This window comes from Nilaparvata lugens, chromosome 11, assembly GCF_014356525.2.
Source record: "Nilaparvata lugens isolate BPH chromosome 11, ASM1435652v1, whole genome shotgun sequence".
NCBI classification, from domain to species: domain Eukaryota; kingdom Metazoa; phylum Arthropoda; class Insecta; order Hemiptera; family Delphacidae; genus Nilaparvata; species Nilaparvata lugens.
The window spans coordinates 12,144,103-12,164,541 of record NC_052514.1 but is presented as its reverse complement, the minus strand read 5'-3'; the positions used below and the strand labels follow the sequence as shown (position 1 = coordinate 12,164,541).

The 20,439-nt window shown below is 33.7% G+C and overlaps 1 protein-coding gene across 3 annotated transcripts in view; it reads right to left on the bottom strand.

Annotated features, from left to right (window-relative positions):
* LOC111049384 (bifunctional heparan sulfate N-deacetylase/N-sulfotransferase) overlaps positions 1–20,439 on the bottom strand; it is a 210,934-nt gene that overhangs the window by 43,745 nt on the left and 146,750 nt on the right. For all 3 annotated transcript variants that reach the window (XM_039437594.1, XM_039437595.1, XM_039437592.1), the window contains one exon: positions 2,406–2,612. In XM_039437594.1, the coding sequence (XP_039293528.1) occupies positions 2,406–2,612 (207 nt within the window). The remainder of the gene's footprint in view (positions 1–2,405; positions 2,613–20,439) is intronic.

Genomic DNA, 20,439 nt, shown 5'->3' with positions numbered 1-20,439 from the left:
TTCAAAATTATTTTAGATAGAATGCTTTTTTAGATATTCCGATGAATAAATATGTTAGTACTGTATTTCATGCTGGTACTCTATGCTTGCCTATCAATGGTTCAAAAAGTTTCCAACTTCGGAAAATGCATTTTTTTAACGAAAAACAAGGATTTGCTATTACTTATTTTTTTCAATTTCAATCTAAATTGCAATCCTGTGGTTTTCAACTGCGCGAGGTCTACTGTTCACAGAACTACTAGTAAGAAACACTATGATAAATTATGAATCGCATAATAAATGCAATAGGAACTGACTAATACAGAGAACAAAGACAATGAAGGTCAAATATTTCAATTTGAGCGGAATGCACTTTTTATCTTGAAATGAATCAGGGGTCTGACCACTGCAATTAACACATCATCATCATTGGGAATGCTAAATTTAATTTCAATTATTTTATGACATTGATTATATGGTTCCAATTGTTTTAAAATAACTCAATAGTATTAGTTTCAAGTGGTAATTGAGTAGAATATTACTTATCAATTAAATAACAAATTTTAGTCATCTAAATTCAGAATTTATAATTTTTATGTTTATTTTAGACTAAAATTTTATAAAAATTGTACACGTGAAATTCTAACCTTATCTTGGACTTTGTCACTTAAAAATTTGGTAGAAAAATAGCACAAGGACTACCTTATTATTCTATCTCCTATAATGTTATTGCATTAATGTCATTCGTATAGTAATTGAATATGGCGATGAAATACCGAGTGAACATGCTTTAATTAATAGATAATTTTATATCCACATGAATCATCAGAAAATTAATTCTTACCCAAAACTTGAAGTGTCGAACTTCAATAATATTGTTGATAATAAGATCCTAATAAGAAAAACATTTCATTCATCTATGAGTAAATACCAAGAACTATTCGGTTTTTGAAATTAACGTCTCTGAATTCTCCTGTCATGTAAATAAAATAATCATGTATATTCATTACTCTAGTTAGAGTCATGTTTCACTGTCCTAAAACATGGTTTTTGAATCTTCAACATACTTATTGAGTTAATTCCTTGAACATTTTCATGATTATTGTTATATATCAAAGTTCATACAGGTTTGTTCTCTTGAGAATGTGGAGGAAAAAAATACTACCGGGGAAAGACTGAACTAACTCAAGAAAAATAAAATATAGGGATGACTATAAATGAATAAAATAAAATATAGGGATGACTTGAGATGTAATTCACATCTCAAATTCAAAAAGCAGTCTCATTGGACAATGACGTTCTCAAGCTGGTCGCTTCCTATTGGTCGTGGTCGTGAAGGTAAAATGGCGACTGATCAACCAATTGACCAATCAGACTGCGTTTTGAAGACGTGAACTACTGATTCAGCCAATCCTTAACCATTTTCATGTTGTCGTTCAGAGTAGCGTATTCAACAATGAGAATGCAATGGAAAATATATCAATTTATTATAAGAACAACTGTACAAGAGAAGTTCAATTTCAATTGAACTAAATTTTACCTAAATTAGGCAGAGAAATAGTACAAGGTATTCTTAGTTTTTCTCTCCCGATCTGTGCTTCATTGTAAAAAAGAATAATAATAGTTCATAGGCTCAGTTGGGAATTTAATTGATAATTCCAAATATCGGGGCACCGAGCTCCGCTCTGGAGTAAAAAAGCATATCAAATTTATTACGAACGAAGAAATTTTAATATAATTATTTATAGTTCATACAGAAAGGATCTATCTAATCACAGTGGATTGAGATTAATTCCCAGAGGAATGAAAAAATTTCTCTCACAAAAGCATGTTAAATTTTAATCCAAATCAGAGCATTTCAAAAAGATAGCGTATCATAATGGTTCTACTGGAATTAATCAGGATTAAAATTTAACCGGCTCTTGTACAACGGGCACTGATTGAATAATTACAAAAGTTCAACAGCTGAGTCATAATTTTGTCTCAGTTCCACACACAGCACTCGCTCACTCACTTCCATCATCAACAGACGACAAAATTTCCAGCTGTTTTTCCAAGGATGTATTCATCCTTTAAATGTCCTTCAGCGAGTTATCCCAGGGTTGAGACCTGATGCAATCAAATTTTTAAATCGATATCATAAACCTAATTTCTTCCAAATTTCGTGAGAATCGTTAGAGCGGTTTTAGAGATCCGGTCACATACAGATTATATAAACATCTAAACAGAAATTGCTCGTTTAATAGTAAAGGATTAATTGAAATCTAGTTATAAGTCAACTCTTTGGTTGGTAAGTGGACAAAATAATTTTATTTTTTACCCGTTCAAGTAGGTTACCCGTGCTCCGCAAGGGTAAATACATGCAGATTCCAAAACATGAAATATCTATGATACAAGGTACATTGAGAAATCAGTTCGGTACTCACTTCATGCGATTGTGGACGAGTAGCTCGGCGATCTCTTTGCCCAGTCGCGAATAAGTGGTCTCGACAAAGACAAGCACCTTTGGGTCGATGCGGAGTCGCGCGGCCGACCGGTGGTCGTTGGAGGCGACCGGCAAGTGTGTGATTGCCCCTCCATTCAACACCGCACACCGGATGGACGGCTCCGGACGCGAGTCACGTCGCATCAGGCTGAAACACATCACAAAACTGAACTAGAGAAATCCACCAATTTTCAAAACACAACTCTTTAAAAATCGGAAGTTATAAACAGATTACGCAGACTATCCATATCCGACTTCTTGTCCAACTTGTTGGACTACTGGTGGGACAGCTAGTCGGATCGTTTCAACACGTACGCTTTATCTCCAACTTCAGTCTAGTCAAATATCCGGATGTCGGATGACTTCGTGTTGAACCTCCTCTAGTTGCTCCAAGTCATCCGACTAGACTCCCAGGTTGGACCACAATTGAACAACAAAACGGATAGTGAATCCTATTATATTAAGCGAGAAATTTCTGTTTCTATGTATTGACGATGTTTTTTCATTGAAGCAGATAATTGCAAAACGAGTAGAATTCAATGTAGAGACACACCTTGCATTTGTAGACTACGAAAAAGCGTTTGACAAAGTAGATCGACAGTTATTATTTGAAAAATTAATGAGAAGAGGTTTCCCAATCCACCTAGTTGAGGTTATCAAGAGCTTGTATCATGGAACGACTATAATCTTGGATTGTTCAGGTTCATTACAGGAAATTTGCACCAATGTTGGCTTAAGGCAAGGTTGTCCCCTCTCCCCCAACATTGTTCAATGTGTATGCTGATGATCTATGTAGAAGTTGGAAGCAAAAGATACAAGGAGGCATCCAGATTCTCCTACGATGATTCTCAGTTCACTGTGTTCCGCTGATGACCAGGTAATATTGCAAGAAACTGAGGATGACTTGCAGAGAGCATTATACCATCTGAATCTCCTTAGTGCTGCGTATGGCATGAAGATCTCATTCAGCAAAACGAAGGTGATGGCTTTCCAGGGAAAATATCCATTGAAAATAGTCCTCGATAATAAAGTCCTGGAACAAGTATCACACTTCAAGTACTTGGGTTGTGATATAACCAATGAAATGGACCAAGACTTGAATGTGAAATTGAATAGATTCCAATCCATTTGTGGAGCAATAAATAGTACTTTGAGAAACAGAACCAGGAGAGAGACAAAAATAAAATTCTATAAGGTTATGGCTATTCCAACGCTCTTATATGGCTCTGAATCTTGGATACCTAAGAAGAAAGAATGGAGTAGGTTACAGGCTGCCGAAATGAGGTTTTTAATAGCAGTAAAAGGGTGCACAAGGAAAGATAGGTTCATAATGTCGATATAAGGAGCGAGCTCAACATAACCTCCATATGGCAGAAGATTGAAGAAAATCGACAAAACTGGAAAGATCATGTTGAAAGGATGGAGAGTGACAGGATTCCCAGGGCAGTCATGTTGTATAACCCGGTTGGGAGAAGAAGTGTGGGCAGACCCCGTAAAAGATGATGTGATGGTGAGTTTGAAGTCGGAACAGGCAAATTGCCTAATCCTTGTAGGAAGACGACGACGAGAAATTTCTGTACTGTATTTATATATGTTGTTATTTTTTTATCTGGTTATTTATGTTCAACGGATCTCGAAAACGGCTCTAACGATTTTCACGAAATTTGAAACATAGTAGATTTGATATAAAATTCGATTGCACTAGGTCTCATCCTTGGGAAAACTCGCTGAACGACATTTAAAGGATAATTCATCCTTGGCTGAAACAGCTGAAACTTTCGTCGTCTGTGGATAGTAAAAAAGTGAGTGAGCGAGTTAGTCAGTGGAAAATCAAAATATTGCATCCCCGAAATTCATAAGCTGACGTATAGCCAGCTGTAGAATATAAACACGATGATTTTAGAGAATTGTGTTCTGTTTATCAATAAATGAAAATAACGAGCGAAGCTTAGTGCCCCGATATTTATTATTATTAGCGTATGGCTTTGAATGGTGGGGAGACCCAAGGGTGGTTCCACCTCGCCGTATATGGTCCCAAGTTCCTTAATGGGAAACCGGACACTAAGATGATGCAATGCTTATTATATCTGTATGCTACTGTTTCTGTACAAATACAGAAATAATAAGCCCCATCAGCTGATGGAAAGTGGAATACGCGTGTTCGTGGCGCATTAGTCTGGACGCAACATTTAAAAAAAATTCAAGATTCACAAGAGCATCATCTTGCCGCTTTAAGAGCTTGTATCAAATAGAATTCCATCATGAAACAGCGTCACAACATCCACCACACTACTAAAGAATCTGTTGACTACTGTACTCTGTACTAACATTTTTACATCGATTCGTATTCTACACACATTCGCAATGCCAATCCAGCAAGTACATGTATCACAGATAATACACTAGTTAGTATGCTCCTAGCCTGGCAACATAGCCACAACATAAATGCAATCATCAGTAGTCAGTCATGGCACAGAGTATGTTGATGATGTACTGGAGGGGAGTGGGCAGGAGGACAGAGAGGGAAGAGAGGGGATTGTTGCCATTTGAAAGATGAGGAGAAAAGTAACTGTTAGAAGGGGGTGGAGGGGCACGTGCCAACATTCTGATTGCACGGCACGAGACTGATTCTTCTTCTTAATCTTCTTCTTTATCTCTTCTTCTTGTTTTTCCTCTTCTTCTTCTTCTTCTTCTTCTTCTCCTTCTTCTTCTTCTTCTTCTTCTTCTTCTTCTTATTCTTCTTCTTCTTCTTCTTGTTTTTCTTCTTCTTTTTCTTACTATCCTCTTCTTCTGTCTTCTGCCTTGTGCTCCATCTATCTTTTTTCTCCTTCTTCTTCTTTCTAGTTTCTTCTTCTTTTCCTTTTGTATTCTTCTCCCTCTTCTGACTTTTTCTAGTTTTCCTTTTTCCTGTCTTCTTCTTGTGCTGTCTTTATCCTCATTATCTACTTCTTTTCCTTCTTCTCCTAACATTCCTCTTATCTCTTTTCACTCATTTTCTTGTACTGTTTTTTTTCTTCTTTTTTATTATTATTCTTCTTCTTTTTCTTACTTACCTCTTCTTCTGTCTTCTGTCTTGTGCTCCATCTATCTTTTTTCTCCTTCTTTTTTCTAGTTTCTTCTTCTTTTCCTTCTGTATTCTTCTTCCTCTTCTGGCTTTTTCTAGCTTTCCTTTTCCCTGTCTTCTTCTTGTGCTGTCTTTATCCTCATTATATTCTTCTTCTCCTAATATTCCTCTTATCTTTTTTCACTCATTTTCTTGTCCTGGTTTTTTTCTTCTTCTTTTTCTTCTTCTTCGACTACTTCTTCTCCTGTATTATTATTTTTCTTCTTGTGTCTTTTTGTTCTTCTTCTATCTTTTTACTACTATTCTTCTCCTTCTTATTTTTCCTTCTCTTCTTCTTTTACCTTTTCCTGTTCCCCCCATTCTTCTTCTGTTTATTCTAGTTCTCAATCTGTCATCATCATCATCATCATCATCATCTTCTTATCTTCTTCTTATTCTTCATCTTCTTCTTCTCATTCTCTGTCTCCTCCACCTTGTTTCTTCTTCTCCTGCTGACTTCCTTTTCGCCTCATCTTATATTTCTCCTTTTTCTCATACATCTTAATCTTCCTCTCCCTCTTCTTCAACTCCTTCTCCTTCTCAATCTTCTCCTACTTCGCAATCCTCTCCACCTTCTTCCTCTTCATATTCTCCTCCTTCTTCTCTCCGATGTGTTCTCCTCCAGGTATCCATGAGATGAGTCTCCTATCCAAGAGCCAATCGCAATCTCTACGTGGACAGAATGTCAGCTACAATCCAACAATGTGAGCCATGTCGTCGTTATTTTCCGCTTTAAGCTCGAAGCAATCATTTGCTGTGAGTGAGGTCAGCCTCGTATAATTGTGGCTCCAATTTTATTTTTTCTCCACTCTGTGACGTCATATGGCGCTTCATAAGTATGCCGACTGTGATTGTGTCTCTAGTAATAATAATGGCGCCAACTGTTTGGAATAAGAGAGAATAAGTGAGAGAAAGAGGAGCGAGAGTGAGAGAGGAAGCGAGAGTGAGAGAGGAAGTGAAAGAGAGATAGATAGAGAGAGAGAGAGAGAGAGAGAGAGAGAGAGTGAGAGAGGAAGTGAGAGAGAGAGAGAGACTAACGAATGAGAAGAGAGTGATGAAAAGATAGAAAAAATATGAGAGCGCGAGAGTGATAAGTGGTGATAAGAAAGAGAGAGCAAGTTTGATTAGCACGCGACAGAAACGATGATTTCAGAAACATTGATTGAAATGAGTTGGGATAGATTGGTTCAGAAGAGAAAGAATAAATGCTAATAGATTATTTGCAAAATAGAGAGGAGAAAATATTAGTGACAAAGAAGAGGAAACCAGAGATTATAAGATTGATTGAGTACTTTATTTATGTAGATTACAATATATACTGGCTTTTACACTTATATACAATAGCTTACAATACAGCAAAATTATGGATGAATTTACATAATATAGACTAAGAAAATAATAATTGAACTGTATATGATATGAAAAAGCAATTTGTAATATAATAACTAAAGATAATTATATTGTTATGCATCTACATAAATTGGCGGAGCTTTGGACATATCAATGTCCATTCTTCGGAAAGAATATTAAAAATATCCTCCCCACTAACTCTCTACCAAAAGAGAGAGAGACTAACGAATGAGAAGAGAGTGATGAAAAAGGAAGACAAAAGATGAGAGCGGGTGAGTGATAAGTGGTGATACGGAAAGAGAGAGAGAGCAAGTGTGATTAGCACGCGACAGAAACGATTCATTGATTGAAGTGAGTTGGGATGGATTGGTTGAGAAGAGAAAGAATAAATGTTAACAGATAATCTGTTACATAGAGAGGAGAGAAGAGTAAAGAAAATATTGTAGGAAATGTTAGTGACAAAGAAGAGGTTATAAGAGTGAGGGTAAAAGAGGAATTGGAGAATTGCTGCCTTTATTTTGAACCTAGAAGGGCGAATGAAGGGCACAGCCGGTCCTCTTAAGATGAGATAGAGAAATAAAAAAGAGATAAATAAAAATATAAAAATGTTTCGTCCGAAACATGTTGTGACAGAATTATTTAAAAGGGTAGTGAGATTTATATTTTTATTTATATTAAAAGCAGCCCTAAAGAAAAAAAGACAATAAAAAAGAGAGTATGATCACGGTATTATAGGATAAACAGGCTCATTATGATATACCTATTAGTCTATTAGTTCCAAATTGTAGAGAATTTCACCCTCTACAAGCTCAGTTCCCTTAAACTCATCTTGAACGATGATTTCTTATAATATAACTGCCGAGATCGTGAAAATGAGAAAACGTAAAAATGAGAAAACTATCTTCAATTTCTTGACTTTTTTAAAGGAATGTATCGTACCCTACAAGCATTATTTATAACCTAATAGTTCCAGAAGCACGAGAAGCCCCCTGGCTGCAATTAGAGAACCATTGCTAATAATGGAAACCAGGGACCTTCTCGCGCTAGGTATAGTAAAGTTCAAAAGATCCTATACTGAATAAATATGTATTCATTTGTTTAATCATTCAGAATTACACAACTTACAGAAAAGTATCACAAGCTTACACCCAAAACGGTTCCAATTCTAATTGGAACAACGTTATACAACAATCTTATACAACAATGTAGTTTTTTTTTTAATTCGAAAATGATTTTTGTGTGTTTTGAATTGTAAATTGAGTGTGTAATTGAAGAATTTTGAAGTGCATATAACAATTATGTTCAAGAATTATGAAGTGCACTTCAAAATTCTTCAATTACACACTCAATTTACAATTAAAAAAAACACACAAAAATCATTTTTAAATTTAAAAAAACTTCTGAATTGGATTATTAAAATGATTACAAATAGTTGGAAAATTCCAAACTTTGAAAAGACTATAACATTTTGAGACCGAAAAGACACATACACTATTTAGAACTTATAACATATGAGGGAGAGAGGATTGGTAAAAGAAAAATATAATGGTGAGGAAGAGAGAAAAAATTTAAAAGAGAGAAAGAATACGAAAATTGAAGAGTTGAACAAGCACAGTATTACTGAAGAGAGATAGCTAAAAGAGATGCTGAAAAGTACAGCAGGAAAAGGAAAATTATACTAATGAAACGGAGAGAACTAATGATAGAGGATGACAAAGATGAAGAAACAGGAAAAGCAATTACAATTTAAGAATATAGTCTGGGTAGAAAGAGATGGTAAATCTAAATGCATGACCTCTAAAATGGAATGAAGTTCAATGTTGACCTAATTGCACGAGGCAAACTTGGCTTACATCTTTCATCTCTAGTTGAATGCAAATTACTCTGAATGCATTATTAGACTATGTTGTTGATAGCGAATCTGACGGGGTTTATCTTAAACTAAGAGTAAGCATTGGTAGAATCACGTTGAAATTTGCATTTGGTTGTGTCGTGATATATTAAATAGTTTACTGTGATATACGTTGATTATGAACATGCATACTGAAGTTTGGAAAAAGATATATTCAGAGTACCCGAATTAGTTTCTGTAGGGAGATTCCAGTTATAAAGATGGCACCTGATGAACATTGGTTTGTTGGTTTTTGGTAATTTTACAAATCAGATAGCTCCGAACTTTTATAGCACCTCACCAATCCCAAATTATCGATGACTGTGTAGGAATATGATGATGGACTACCAAAATATTCCATATTTATTATGTAAATTAATTATTAAATCAGAGAAAGATATATCGATGAGATAAGATTTGAGATAATACGAGAATATTAAATAATTATTAACAAGAATCACCTATTATAAGATATAAAAATTATATAATTATCAGATATACTGGATGACTTGAATCACGAATAAACAATAAAATAGAAAGCGGTAGGAAACGTAGAAACGGTAGAAAAAATAGATGACGGACAACTCTGTCATCATAACATTTCCACTGATTTTATAACCATGATTCATTTTTAAATATCACTATAGTGTTGTACAATTGGCTAAATGTACAGGAATTATTGGAATGATATTATAGCATTGAGCTAAATAGTATGAATATGGCTGTAAACGTCTAGTGAGAAAAAAGAAGATCATGAATCTCCCACCCTTTTACCATGCAATATTTATTGGAGGGACACAGAGAGAGAGAGAGAGTTATCATTTTTCATGTTTCTTATTCATTTCTGAGATGGAGGCTCTCCATAACCATTGATAGATTCGTCACAATGGAATCTTGAATATTTTGCAGGTGATTTACATCAAGTAGGAATCCGATATAGTATATTTCGCACCTAGGGCCGAACATGAGACTTTTCCGGCGTGAAATCGGTTTTCAAGTCCGAGGCCGTAGGCCGAGGACTAGAAAAGATTGAGAGCCGGAAAAACATTTTTGCCCGTGGTGCGAACGCTATTTTTCGACACACAGAAAAATAAACAATATATAATATGAGAATAATTGTTTAAGTACTTGCGAAAGTAGAAGTGGAAGCTCATAGCTCTAGCAAATCTGAATATCAGGAAATTGACCAAGTATTTTTATTTTTTATTCTGATTTGTCTAAATAACCTAAAATATTATGTTCAATTATGTGGGAGGTTGAGTTTATACTTTTTTATTCTTTCAAATGACAATAAGATGATATTATTATAAATGTTTTAATTATTGAATAATAAACACAAATAATGAAAAGTTTTTGATCAGCTGTTTTAGCTCACTTGAAATTTGGCCAATCTGAATGTCAACGGAAGTTTAGGTTAGAAGTTCTATCCTACTCTGAAAATCGAATTTGAATAGTTTATAATATATATCTGATCTGTATTTCATTCATCCAAATAAACTGATAGTATATTATTGCAGAATACTTTATTCAATTCTAGAAGCATAAACTGATTCCGTTTATCCACCATGTTTTGTGACAAACGCAGTACTAGGAGGTTTGAGGGTTAGATTCTATTATACTCTGAAAATTAATTTGAATAGTTTATAATATCTCATTTGTATTTCATTCATCCAAATAAAATGATAGCATCTTATTGCAAAATACTTTATTCAATTCTAGAAGCATAAACTGATTCCGTTTCATAAACTATTTTGTAAACACGTTCACATCAAATCAGAATCAGCTGACTTCAAGGTTATTTTACAGCCCTAGGGCCGTAATAGTATATTTCGCACCTAGGGCCGAAAATGAGATATTTCCGGCTCGAAATCGGTTTTTAAGTCCGAGGCCGTAGGCCGAGGACTAGAAAAGATTGAGAGCCGGAAATGCATTTTTGCCCATGGTGCGAACGCTATTTTTCGCCACACCAAAAAAAAACTTCCCAATATATAAGAAATTAAAAAATAAATAAAATTTGAACAGCCTATTTTGATAGTTTGAATCTTGGTTATGACAACTTTTACTGTCAATTAATTTCAATATTACTAATTAATAATTTACAATAGTGACCATATTTTTATACAATTAATATTAGGCACGAGCATTGCGCCCGGTGCAATATATCATGGATAGATGGATGAATAGAATTTTCATTACTATTTTGAAATAATGTGATGAAAAATTAATATAATTGCATATTTCACAGTTTTGTCTCAAAATATATCTAAAAAATTGATTGAAATTTAAATTACAGTAACTAATATAAAAAATAGGTAATAAAAGTCGAAATTCATCAACAAAAAAAAGTCATTGACCGAGATTCGAACCTAGATCATGTTTGTTATTCTCTGAGCTTTGAGTTCTGATGTATTACACCTTTACGCTCTCGGCCATTGCGTACTTTTCAAAATAGGGGCCTGACTGATAACACTTAGCATACACGTAGGCCTAATACTGTACACTGTAAACTGGACTTCTAAAAAAGTTTACTTCACTCCTAAAAAGCGTACAACATACTTTGGCTCATGACTTATATTATTAAAATTAATATCATTATCTTTCTCACAATAAAATTTTCACTCTGAATTACCTAAGTCAGGTAACGTATGTAGGCTACTATAATAATATAGTGTAAGTTATAGCGGCAAATTTGAAGCCGGTTTGCCGGCATTTTCACAACAAAATATTGCTCTGAAAATAGTTAAATCATAGAGAAAACATTTGAAGATTCAATCTTGAGTGGGCCTAATGTTTTCTCTATATGGTTTAATATTGAAGAAAAATTATCTAAAAGTTTTAATAATGAATTGAGTTGTCCAGTTTCAAAACTCGTTAACTCCAACCAAGCATTTTTTTCACAAAGGGCAAAAAACTGTGGTTAGATTATACAAGGCAATAGCACTTTGGTAATATTTTTAAAAAATGTAAAAAAAAATTACTTTTATTGATGTATCAGGTCATAAATCATTGATTTGGAATTTTTCAGTAATTTAAAAAAAACATTTGCACATAACAGGTTTTGCAGCAGTATTAGCATTATGACGGGTTTTGCACCATTATGAAAGATAACGAGTTTTGTTCCAGTAATTCTAAAATTGAGAAAAACTTATTATTTCACTATGAATTTAACTGTATTTGCAAATTTTATATTTTGTTCAGACCTTCTTATTGTCTGGGATGATAAAAACGCATATTCAGCTATAAAAAAGAAGTTTATCAACTAACAAACATACCGGTAACCAAGCACACATAGCCAAAATGTTGCATCATAAAAATGAATCAAACCAATCTATAAATATAATGAATGTCTGTTTGTGTGTTTGTTTGTATGTTTGTTTGTTCCCTATAGACTCGAAAACTACTTGACAGAACGGCATGAAACGTTGGGTATATGTTGTGTGAATATTGGGGATGGTTTCTGACCAGAAATTTTAATAGGGGGGCCAATAATATTTTTTTATTGATCCATTTTACAGACCTATGTTTTCGAAATTTTCGGCCGAGCGGCTACCGAAGAACGGAAACATGATCATGATTCAAGATCATATGATTTGGCATCTAAAGTTACCAGCTGTATAATAAACACATCACCCTGTGATAAATTGTGTACTGGAATTATAACGGTAGTTTGGAGTTGAAGTTAGTGTACCGTAGTTGATTGGTACCAGCTGTAGATAATCATTCCTCAGGCTAGACACACACCAGTTAGTAAAGAAAAGACAAGACATGTTCAGTCACAACACCTCACATAGTTGCTTATGAAGACATGTCTAATTGCAATGACTAATCTGTGTGAGTTGCATCATAAGCAACTATGTGAAGTATTGTAACTAAACGTGACTAGTCTTGTCTTGACTAACTGGTGTGTGCCCACCCTTAGAAGAGCTATACAAATAATTATCACTCCCCTATCATTGAGAAACTGGGAAATGTTGGAAAAAATTATTCACCTCATGAATTTACTTTCACCTTTTAATTAGCTTTTAATTATCATTCACCCTTTGAATTTAGCTTAGCTTTATTCATCCTAAAATGGAAGATGGAAAGAATATGGAATTCTGTGTAATTCATGTACATCACATATTTCCCGGACCATCTATTGACAATCAACAACTATCAAAAAATAAATTCATCTTTGAAACAGTAATTTATAAAATATATTATAGACATAATACCGCGATTCACGATAAATAATTATATAGATTATTACAGTCGTTATGAGATTATCTCTCTATGATTTTTGTGAGATCGGACACGATCAGCTGTTATTCAAGGTCATTTTACAGCCCTAGGGCCGTAAAGTTTTACCGGCCTGGTCGGAGAACAATCACTTTCGGCCTCCATATGACGCACGTAAACCAGCTCATTACATCCAAGTGTGGCGAAAAAATTTTACCGGCTTGGTCAGAAAACAATCACTTTCGGCCTCCATATGACGCACGAAAACCAGCTCATTACATCCAAGTGGGGCAAAAAATAATAAACTAGAAAGTTGAATGAATTTGATAAAAATACAATGAGGCATTTTGAAATTTTTGAAAGAAATTGTTTTCACCCCTAATGAGGTTTAGGCCTACTAGTTTCAAAACCAATTTGTGTATTGAATTCAACAGCTTGAATTCTGTAGATCAAAATCCACAAAGTGAAAACCAGGTTACCTATTTCATCCCTTCATCAAGTAAAGGAGCTAATAAACAACTACTGGAGAGAATAATTATTTTCAACACCTTTCCCACAAGGAATGCTAATCTCCAGAGTTTAATTCGCACTGCGCACTTGCATAAGTAGAATCGTGGCCGTGAATTAATCAAAGATAAACATTCCCAGAGCTTTAAATAAATATTAATAACTTGGTAAATAAGCTGAATTCACACTTACTAAAATAGTCAGGGTTGGAAAAATGATGGCGATTAGAGAGTCACGAATTGAAACTCCTGGTTTGTTCAACGAGTTGAAAACGTGCAGTTTTGTACCTCTCAGTTAAACAAGCTTGAATAAGTATTACTTCAAACACACGAGAGAGAGATAGTGAGATAGTGATCACTTGAAAGATGAGCAGAATAGAGACGAGAGAAACTCAAAGCACACTCAATATGTAAATATGTCTGAGCGTTCCTCCTAATAAAGCATTCAAATAAATATTCATCATTCACCTGACAGACTAATTATGGAGACGTCTCAAAGTATTAAAATTTTAAAGTGCGAGCTTAGCAATTTTCACACGAAATTCGGAGGCGCCACGGAAGAGAGAGAAGGGAAACGAACAAGAGAGGAGGGAAATGTGGAAAATGAAGCAGTTCGCCATCTATTCTTGGATAAGTTTACCTCTCACTTTGTAAATGAGATGGTAAAAATTCTAAACAGCTCTTTTCAAGCCTTCACAAAGATGCACGATCTGCTCATGCAGTGGAGTAGTAATTTCAAAGAGACAACTTTTCTAGTGCAATATTCATGAAAGCCGAAATATTGATGAGTTAACTCTGAAAGTGAGGTATAAGTTATTTGTGTGCTTTGTATTGGAACAGACGAGAATAGAATAGAATAGAATAGAATGGCTGCCTTTATTTTTACCTAGGAGGGCGGAGTTAGGGCGCAGCCGGCCCTCTCTTACACTCAACCCTCCAATACAACGCTAAATAATTGCTAGATTAAACAAATCAAATTAAGAAAATATATATATACAATATATACAAACAAGGTGAATAAACATTATTGAAATACAAAAAATAATCAATAGAGAAAAAAAATAATAACAAAACCTAAATTATAATTAAGATATGAATAGAAATTAAAGAATAAAAACTGAAAAATAATACAATGTTACAAAAGAAGAAGTAGAAGTAGAAAAAGAAGAAGAAAAAGAAGGAGAAGAAGAACTGTAAACTCATTGAACAATCCTTATTCAAATTTGAAATGCATCACAGCATCAAGTCACCTTTTAGTGAATTATTACCATTCTATTCCAAGATGAGGTCCAGAAGATGTGTTTACATAGATTTAGAAAGAACGGATGAATTTCAGTTGTATTTGAGTATTATTTCAGTGATTTAGATTTGGTTCCCAAAATGAAGTTTAAAATACTTTCTTTGTTAAAATTCAATTAATTCTAATCAAGAATGAAAGGGAAATCTTCAAGAGGGGTTTTTTAATATTAAACATAAAATTAAGAGCAGCTTAGCAATGCCACTTAATAACTCCTGTATTATGAAATAGGAGCACAAACAGCAATGAATTTCAAATATTTTATTAGATACTAAAAGCTCTCCGTATCCTTATGAAAACACTGTAATCGTACAGAAGTATTAGTACAAATATCAAGAGAGTTTCAGTAATGTAAATTAGTACAAATATCAAGAGAGTTTCAGTAATGTAAATTAGTACAAATTTGAAGAGAGTTTCCAGAGTGAATTGTCGATTACTGATGGTCATGGATCAAGAAAGATCTTTGCCACTTCAACATTGATCAATATCTTAAAAAAATTATAAAACCTAATCCATGCAAGTATAAACTTTACAGGCAAGATTTTTATAAAAATGAAGTAATAAGTAAATGCAATAAGTAATTCAGTTCACAGTATTGGAGTTCCAGTAAACCTTTGAAATAAAAGACGAAATTCAATCTAAAAACAGTTGATTAGTGAAAAATTGACTGAACCTTCAACGTAAATTTCAGGAAGACGAAATAAAAGACGATATTCAATCTACAAACAGTTGATTAGTGAAAAAATTGGCTAAACCTTCAACGTAAATTTCATGAAGTATTAATCGAAATAGAGCAGATCTCTTGAGAAAAATTGGACGAATAAAGTAAACAGTATCTGAAAATTGTCGGCTTGTGGTAGCACAACCAGATTGCTAGTTTTAGCGTTTTCAAGTTATAAATATGCAGATCAACTTCAATTCCCGGAGCAAATTGAGTTTGTAATATTCATGAACTCGCCAGTCACCGCTTACCCGAGTAATACACCCATTTCGGACGAGGTTAAGCCAAACACTATTTAATTTGACCAGAAAAAACTCGTCAACGTGAGTTGCTAATGAATAGCGTTCTTCGAAATTGGAATAGTATCGGAAAAGCTTTGGGTTGACCGTTCAGCTATTAAGCAGGGTAGACTGGTCACACAGGTCCGTGGTCCGAGCGACTTTTTCACGGTATCTGAGACCCAAAGGGCGCCGAGGGCATCAATTTGCATCGTCCAATTCCTTCCTGGATCGATGTGTTCGTTCAATTTCAACAGCCGAGGCAACAGGTCCTAAAAAACACCACCACAGAGCACACATCACGTTTCTGTCGTAAATTAAAAATTAACCCCGTTCAATAATTGATTTTGTGATGTTGCCGCGCCACGGTTTGACGTTTTCATCTGTTGTTGGTCTCCATTTGCAACATCTATCATTGCCTTCAAATAATAACAACGTGTGGCGATGCATTCCGATTGGATAGTTCCATTTTGTAGAGAGGAGTTCGGAATGTAAATCACTTTGTATTCCAATCTGTTTCTGAGCGCGACGCTATTTCGTCCACACTTGACAATGTTTTAGCGCTTAACAATACTGATATAGGAACGCATGATTCTCCGCATACCATCACGATACCGTCATACTGTTATTCTGCTAATGCTGCTCTTCTAATGGTCTCTGCAATGCAAGGATGCACCAAATCGATAACATCGACGAATTCATAACTTTGAACTACAATTAATAAAAACAATATGAAAACATGAAGTTTCCATTTGATTTAAAACATTTCAAAAACTAGTTACAACCTACTTTGCCCATTTTCAAGTTTAAACTTGGAAAAGTAACTTGGTCAAACAACTTGTTGAAATGTTCTGAAGTTTTAAACTAGTAGTTCTGTGAACAGTAGACCTCACGCAGTATTCTCATCCACAAGTACCTGATTGAAACTATAGACCTTATATAGCAATAGACTGGCTTCTCCACACATCTGTGTAATCACTTGACAGCTGATTTATGACGGATAATTGTATAGTCTGATTCTTACTCTAATATTGGCGTATGGAGGAGGTTCCTTTTTCCTTTCATATTATCCTTGAAATGCAAAATTTCCAAAAACCTTGTATATACGTCGATGCGCAATTAAAAAAGGAACATACCTGTCAAATTTCATGAAAATCTATTACCAAGTTTCGCCATAAATGAGCAACATATAAACATTTAAACATTTAAACATTTGAACATTTAAACATTTTAACATTTAAACATTAAGAGAAATGCCAAACCGTCAACTTGAATCTTAGACCTCACTTCGCTCGGTCAATAAAAAGGGTACTTCATGTTTTTATTAATTTTAATAAAGTAGCCAATACAAGTGAAGTGATTAGACTATATATGAACTACAGTATGCAAGATTTGCTGGTATGCAAGAATCATACATATATACATCCAACAGGAGAAAAAAAAATTATCAAACAATAATAATTTGTAATAAATTCCTCCAACGTGAAGTGTTCTCTATGAATATTAATTGATCATGGTTGTTTGAGTTTTTAGCGGTAGCTTTTTCTGTAAAATTGAAATTTGAACTTTTTTGAGAAGCAAAAACAATGATCTACAATGTATAAATAAAAAGTATAATTAATTGAAGTTTTGCACTTGTTGAAATCAAAATCAAACTTAATTATTCTGCTCCACAAAAAATAAACTCAATTATTCTGCTCCATGAAAAATACATGATATAGCGGACATTAAATTCCTAATAACCTTTTCAAAACATTCTGATGGATCGTCGGATAAATAGTTTCATGTATTTGAAAAATTGTAACGGATCATCGGATGAATAGTTTCATGTATCTGAAATATTATCATGTGGTCAGTGATGTAATTCTAACCTAACAAATATGAGGTGAAATTGGACAATGTTATCCTCAATGGATGAGGCTCATTCCGGCAGTCGATACTATAAACAGAACATTCCTGGTACCTTTATTCAGAGTTTTCTCAGTACTATACTTTCTTCCTTCTATTATTGATAGTTATTATCTGTTAACCTTCCTCTCATCATTCTGAAATAAATTGAATTCCATCAAATCATCAAAATCTGGAAAACCGTAGAAACCAATCCGAAAAAATCTCTATTGTTGGGTAATTTTAGGATTCATCTAGGAAACGACAAATATGCTACCAAATATATTAGCAATAATTGTAACGTTTAGATAAGCTATTGTTGTAATGTATACAATTGTAAACAATGTATATGAAATAATTGCCCTAGCGAAGTGAGGTCTAAGATTCAAGTTGACGGTTTGGCATTTAAATGTTTAAATGTATAAATGTATAAATGTTTAAATGTTTAAATGTTTAAATGTTTAAATGTTTAAATGTTCAAATGTTTGAATGTTTGAATGTTTAAATGTTTAAATGTTTAAATGTTTAAATGTTCAAATGTTTAAATGTTTAAATGTTTAAATGTTTAAATGTTTAAATGTTTAAATGTTTAAATGTTTAAATGTTAAATGTTTAAATGTTTAAATGTTTAAATGTTTAAATGTTTAATGTTTAAATGTTTAATGTTTAAATGTTTAAATGTTTAAATGTTAAATGTTTAAATGTTTAAATGTTTAAATGTTAAATGTTTAAATGTTTAAATGTTTAAATGTTTAATGTTTAAATGTTTAAATGTTTAAATGTTTAAATGTTTAAATGTTTAATGTTTAAATGTTTAAATGTTTAATGTTTAAATGTTTAAATGTTTAAATGTTTAAATGTTTAAATGTTTAAATGTTTAAATGTTTAAATGTTTAAATGTTTAAATGTTTAAATGTTTAAATGTTTAATGTTTAAATGTTTAAATGTTTAAATGTTTAAATGTTTAAATGTTTAATGTTTAAATGTTTAAATGTTTAAATGTTATCAATAAAAAATACATGACATGCGCATTTACGGCGAAACGCGGTAATAGATTTTCATAAAATTTGACAGGTACCTTTTTAAATTGCGCGTCAACGTATATACAAGGTTTTTGGAAATTTTGCATTTCAAGGATAATATAAACGGAAAAAGGAGCCTCCTTCATACATCAATATTAGAGTGGAAATCAGACTATAGAGTTATTAATCATAAATCAGCTGTCGTGTTGACTATAAATTGCATGCCATGACGCATGCAATTCAATATCTCAATGTAACTTGGTAAAAAATTAGCAGCTGTGTAGACTATAAATTGCATGCCTCATTGAATGCAATTTTTATGCACTATCAAATAGGATGCAAAGAACTTAAAACAGCTCGTCTGGGCGCCTAGATGTATTCTGATTTTCTCGCGCTTAATTCCGGAAAGCGTTATATGATAATTAAATCTTGTGTAAGCATGATCTGATCAAATAAATAGTATATCAGTGTGGATGTACTTATGGTTTGGGACGTCGTTATAACTGCGCGAGGTCTACTGTTCACAGAACTACTAGTAATTTACACAATAAAAATTAAGAAAATAATTATTGAGCTGTATATAATATGAAAAAAAACAATTTTTAATAACTATAGATGAAATAGATAATATTGTCATGCATCTACATAAATTGGCGGAGCTTGGACATATCAATGTCCATTCTTTGGAAAGAATATTCAAAGTATTCTTCCCACTAATTCTCTACCAAAACGTAAGAGAGAGAAGAGAGAGAGAGAGAGAGAGAGAGAGAGAGAGAGAGAGAGAGACAGAGAGAATAGAATAGAATAGCTGCCTTCTTTTTTTACCTAGGAGGGCGAACTTGGGGCGCAGCCAGCCCTCTCTTACACTCAATCCAGAGAGAGAGAGAGAGAGAGAGAGAGAGAGAGAGAGAGAGAGAGAGAGAGAGAGAGAGAGAGAGAGAGAGAGGATATCACCAAAGTCCGAAACTGATCTCCCAATTTCTATAGACAGTATTACTTCAACGTTCCCAAGAGATACATCCATTTTTCCTGGATTGAATGATCCGATTTTGTTGAATAATTTCATTTTGTTGAATAATTCCATATTGTATCATACCATTCTTCTTTTATAATCATTGTAACTTTAATCAATTTTTGGATTTAATATAACTTTAATCAATTTTTGGGACAACTAAAGATTTGATTTGATTTTTTATCTGGTTGGGCAATAACCCCATTCAAAACAACATACATCTAATAATCACACACGAAAATAACAGTGTCGATAATCCTTCTGCAGTAAATAACTGTGGTTAGAGAACACAAGTGACAGAATTCATGGCTGGTCCAATTAATAGCATGACGTTGTATATGTTGTAGCACATACTGTACACATTCCACGTTCATTGAGAGTGGCTCTAATAATATGCCTTGAACATGGAGTAATTAACACACGAACTAGCTGTAATTAACTGGCTAACAGATACTTGGAGCATAAGTGTTCAAATACCCACCCGTAGCAAGTTCACAACCGGGCCCCTATCATCCTGCACCCTCAAACACACCAACTCAACTCTGTCTCTTTCAATTAGAATATCTCTTTCATTTCAAACAACAGTTGAATTACATTTGGGATTGGACAATTCAGGTTCTAACAATACTGTTAAACTGTACTGAGCGGCTTTAAAATTATGAAACAATTTGGGGAATACGTGTATCTTTC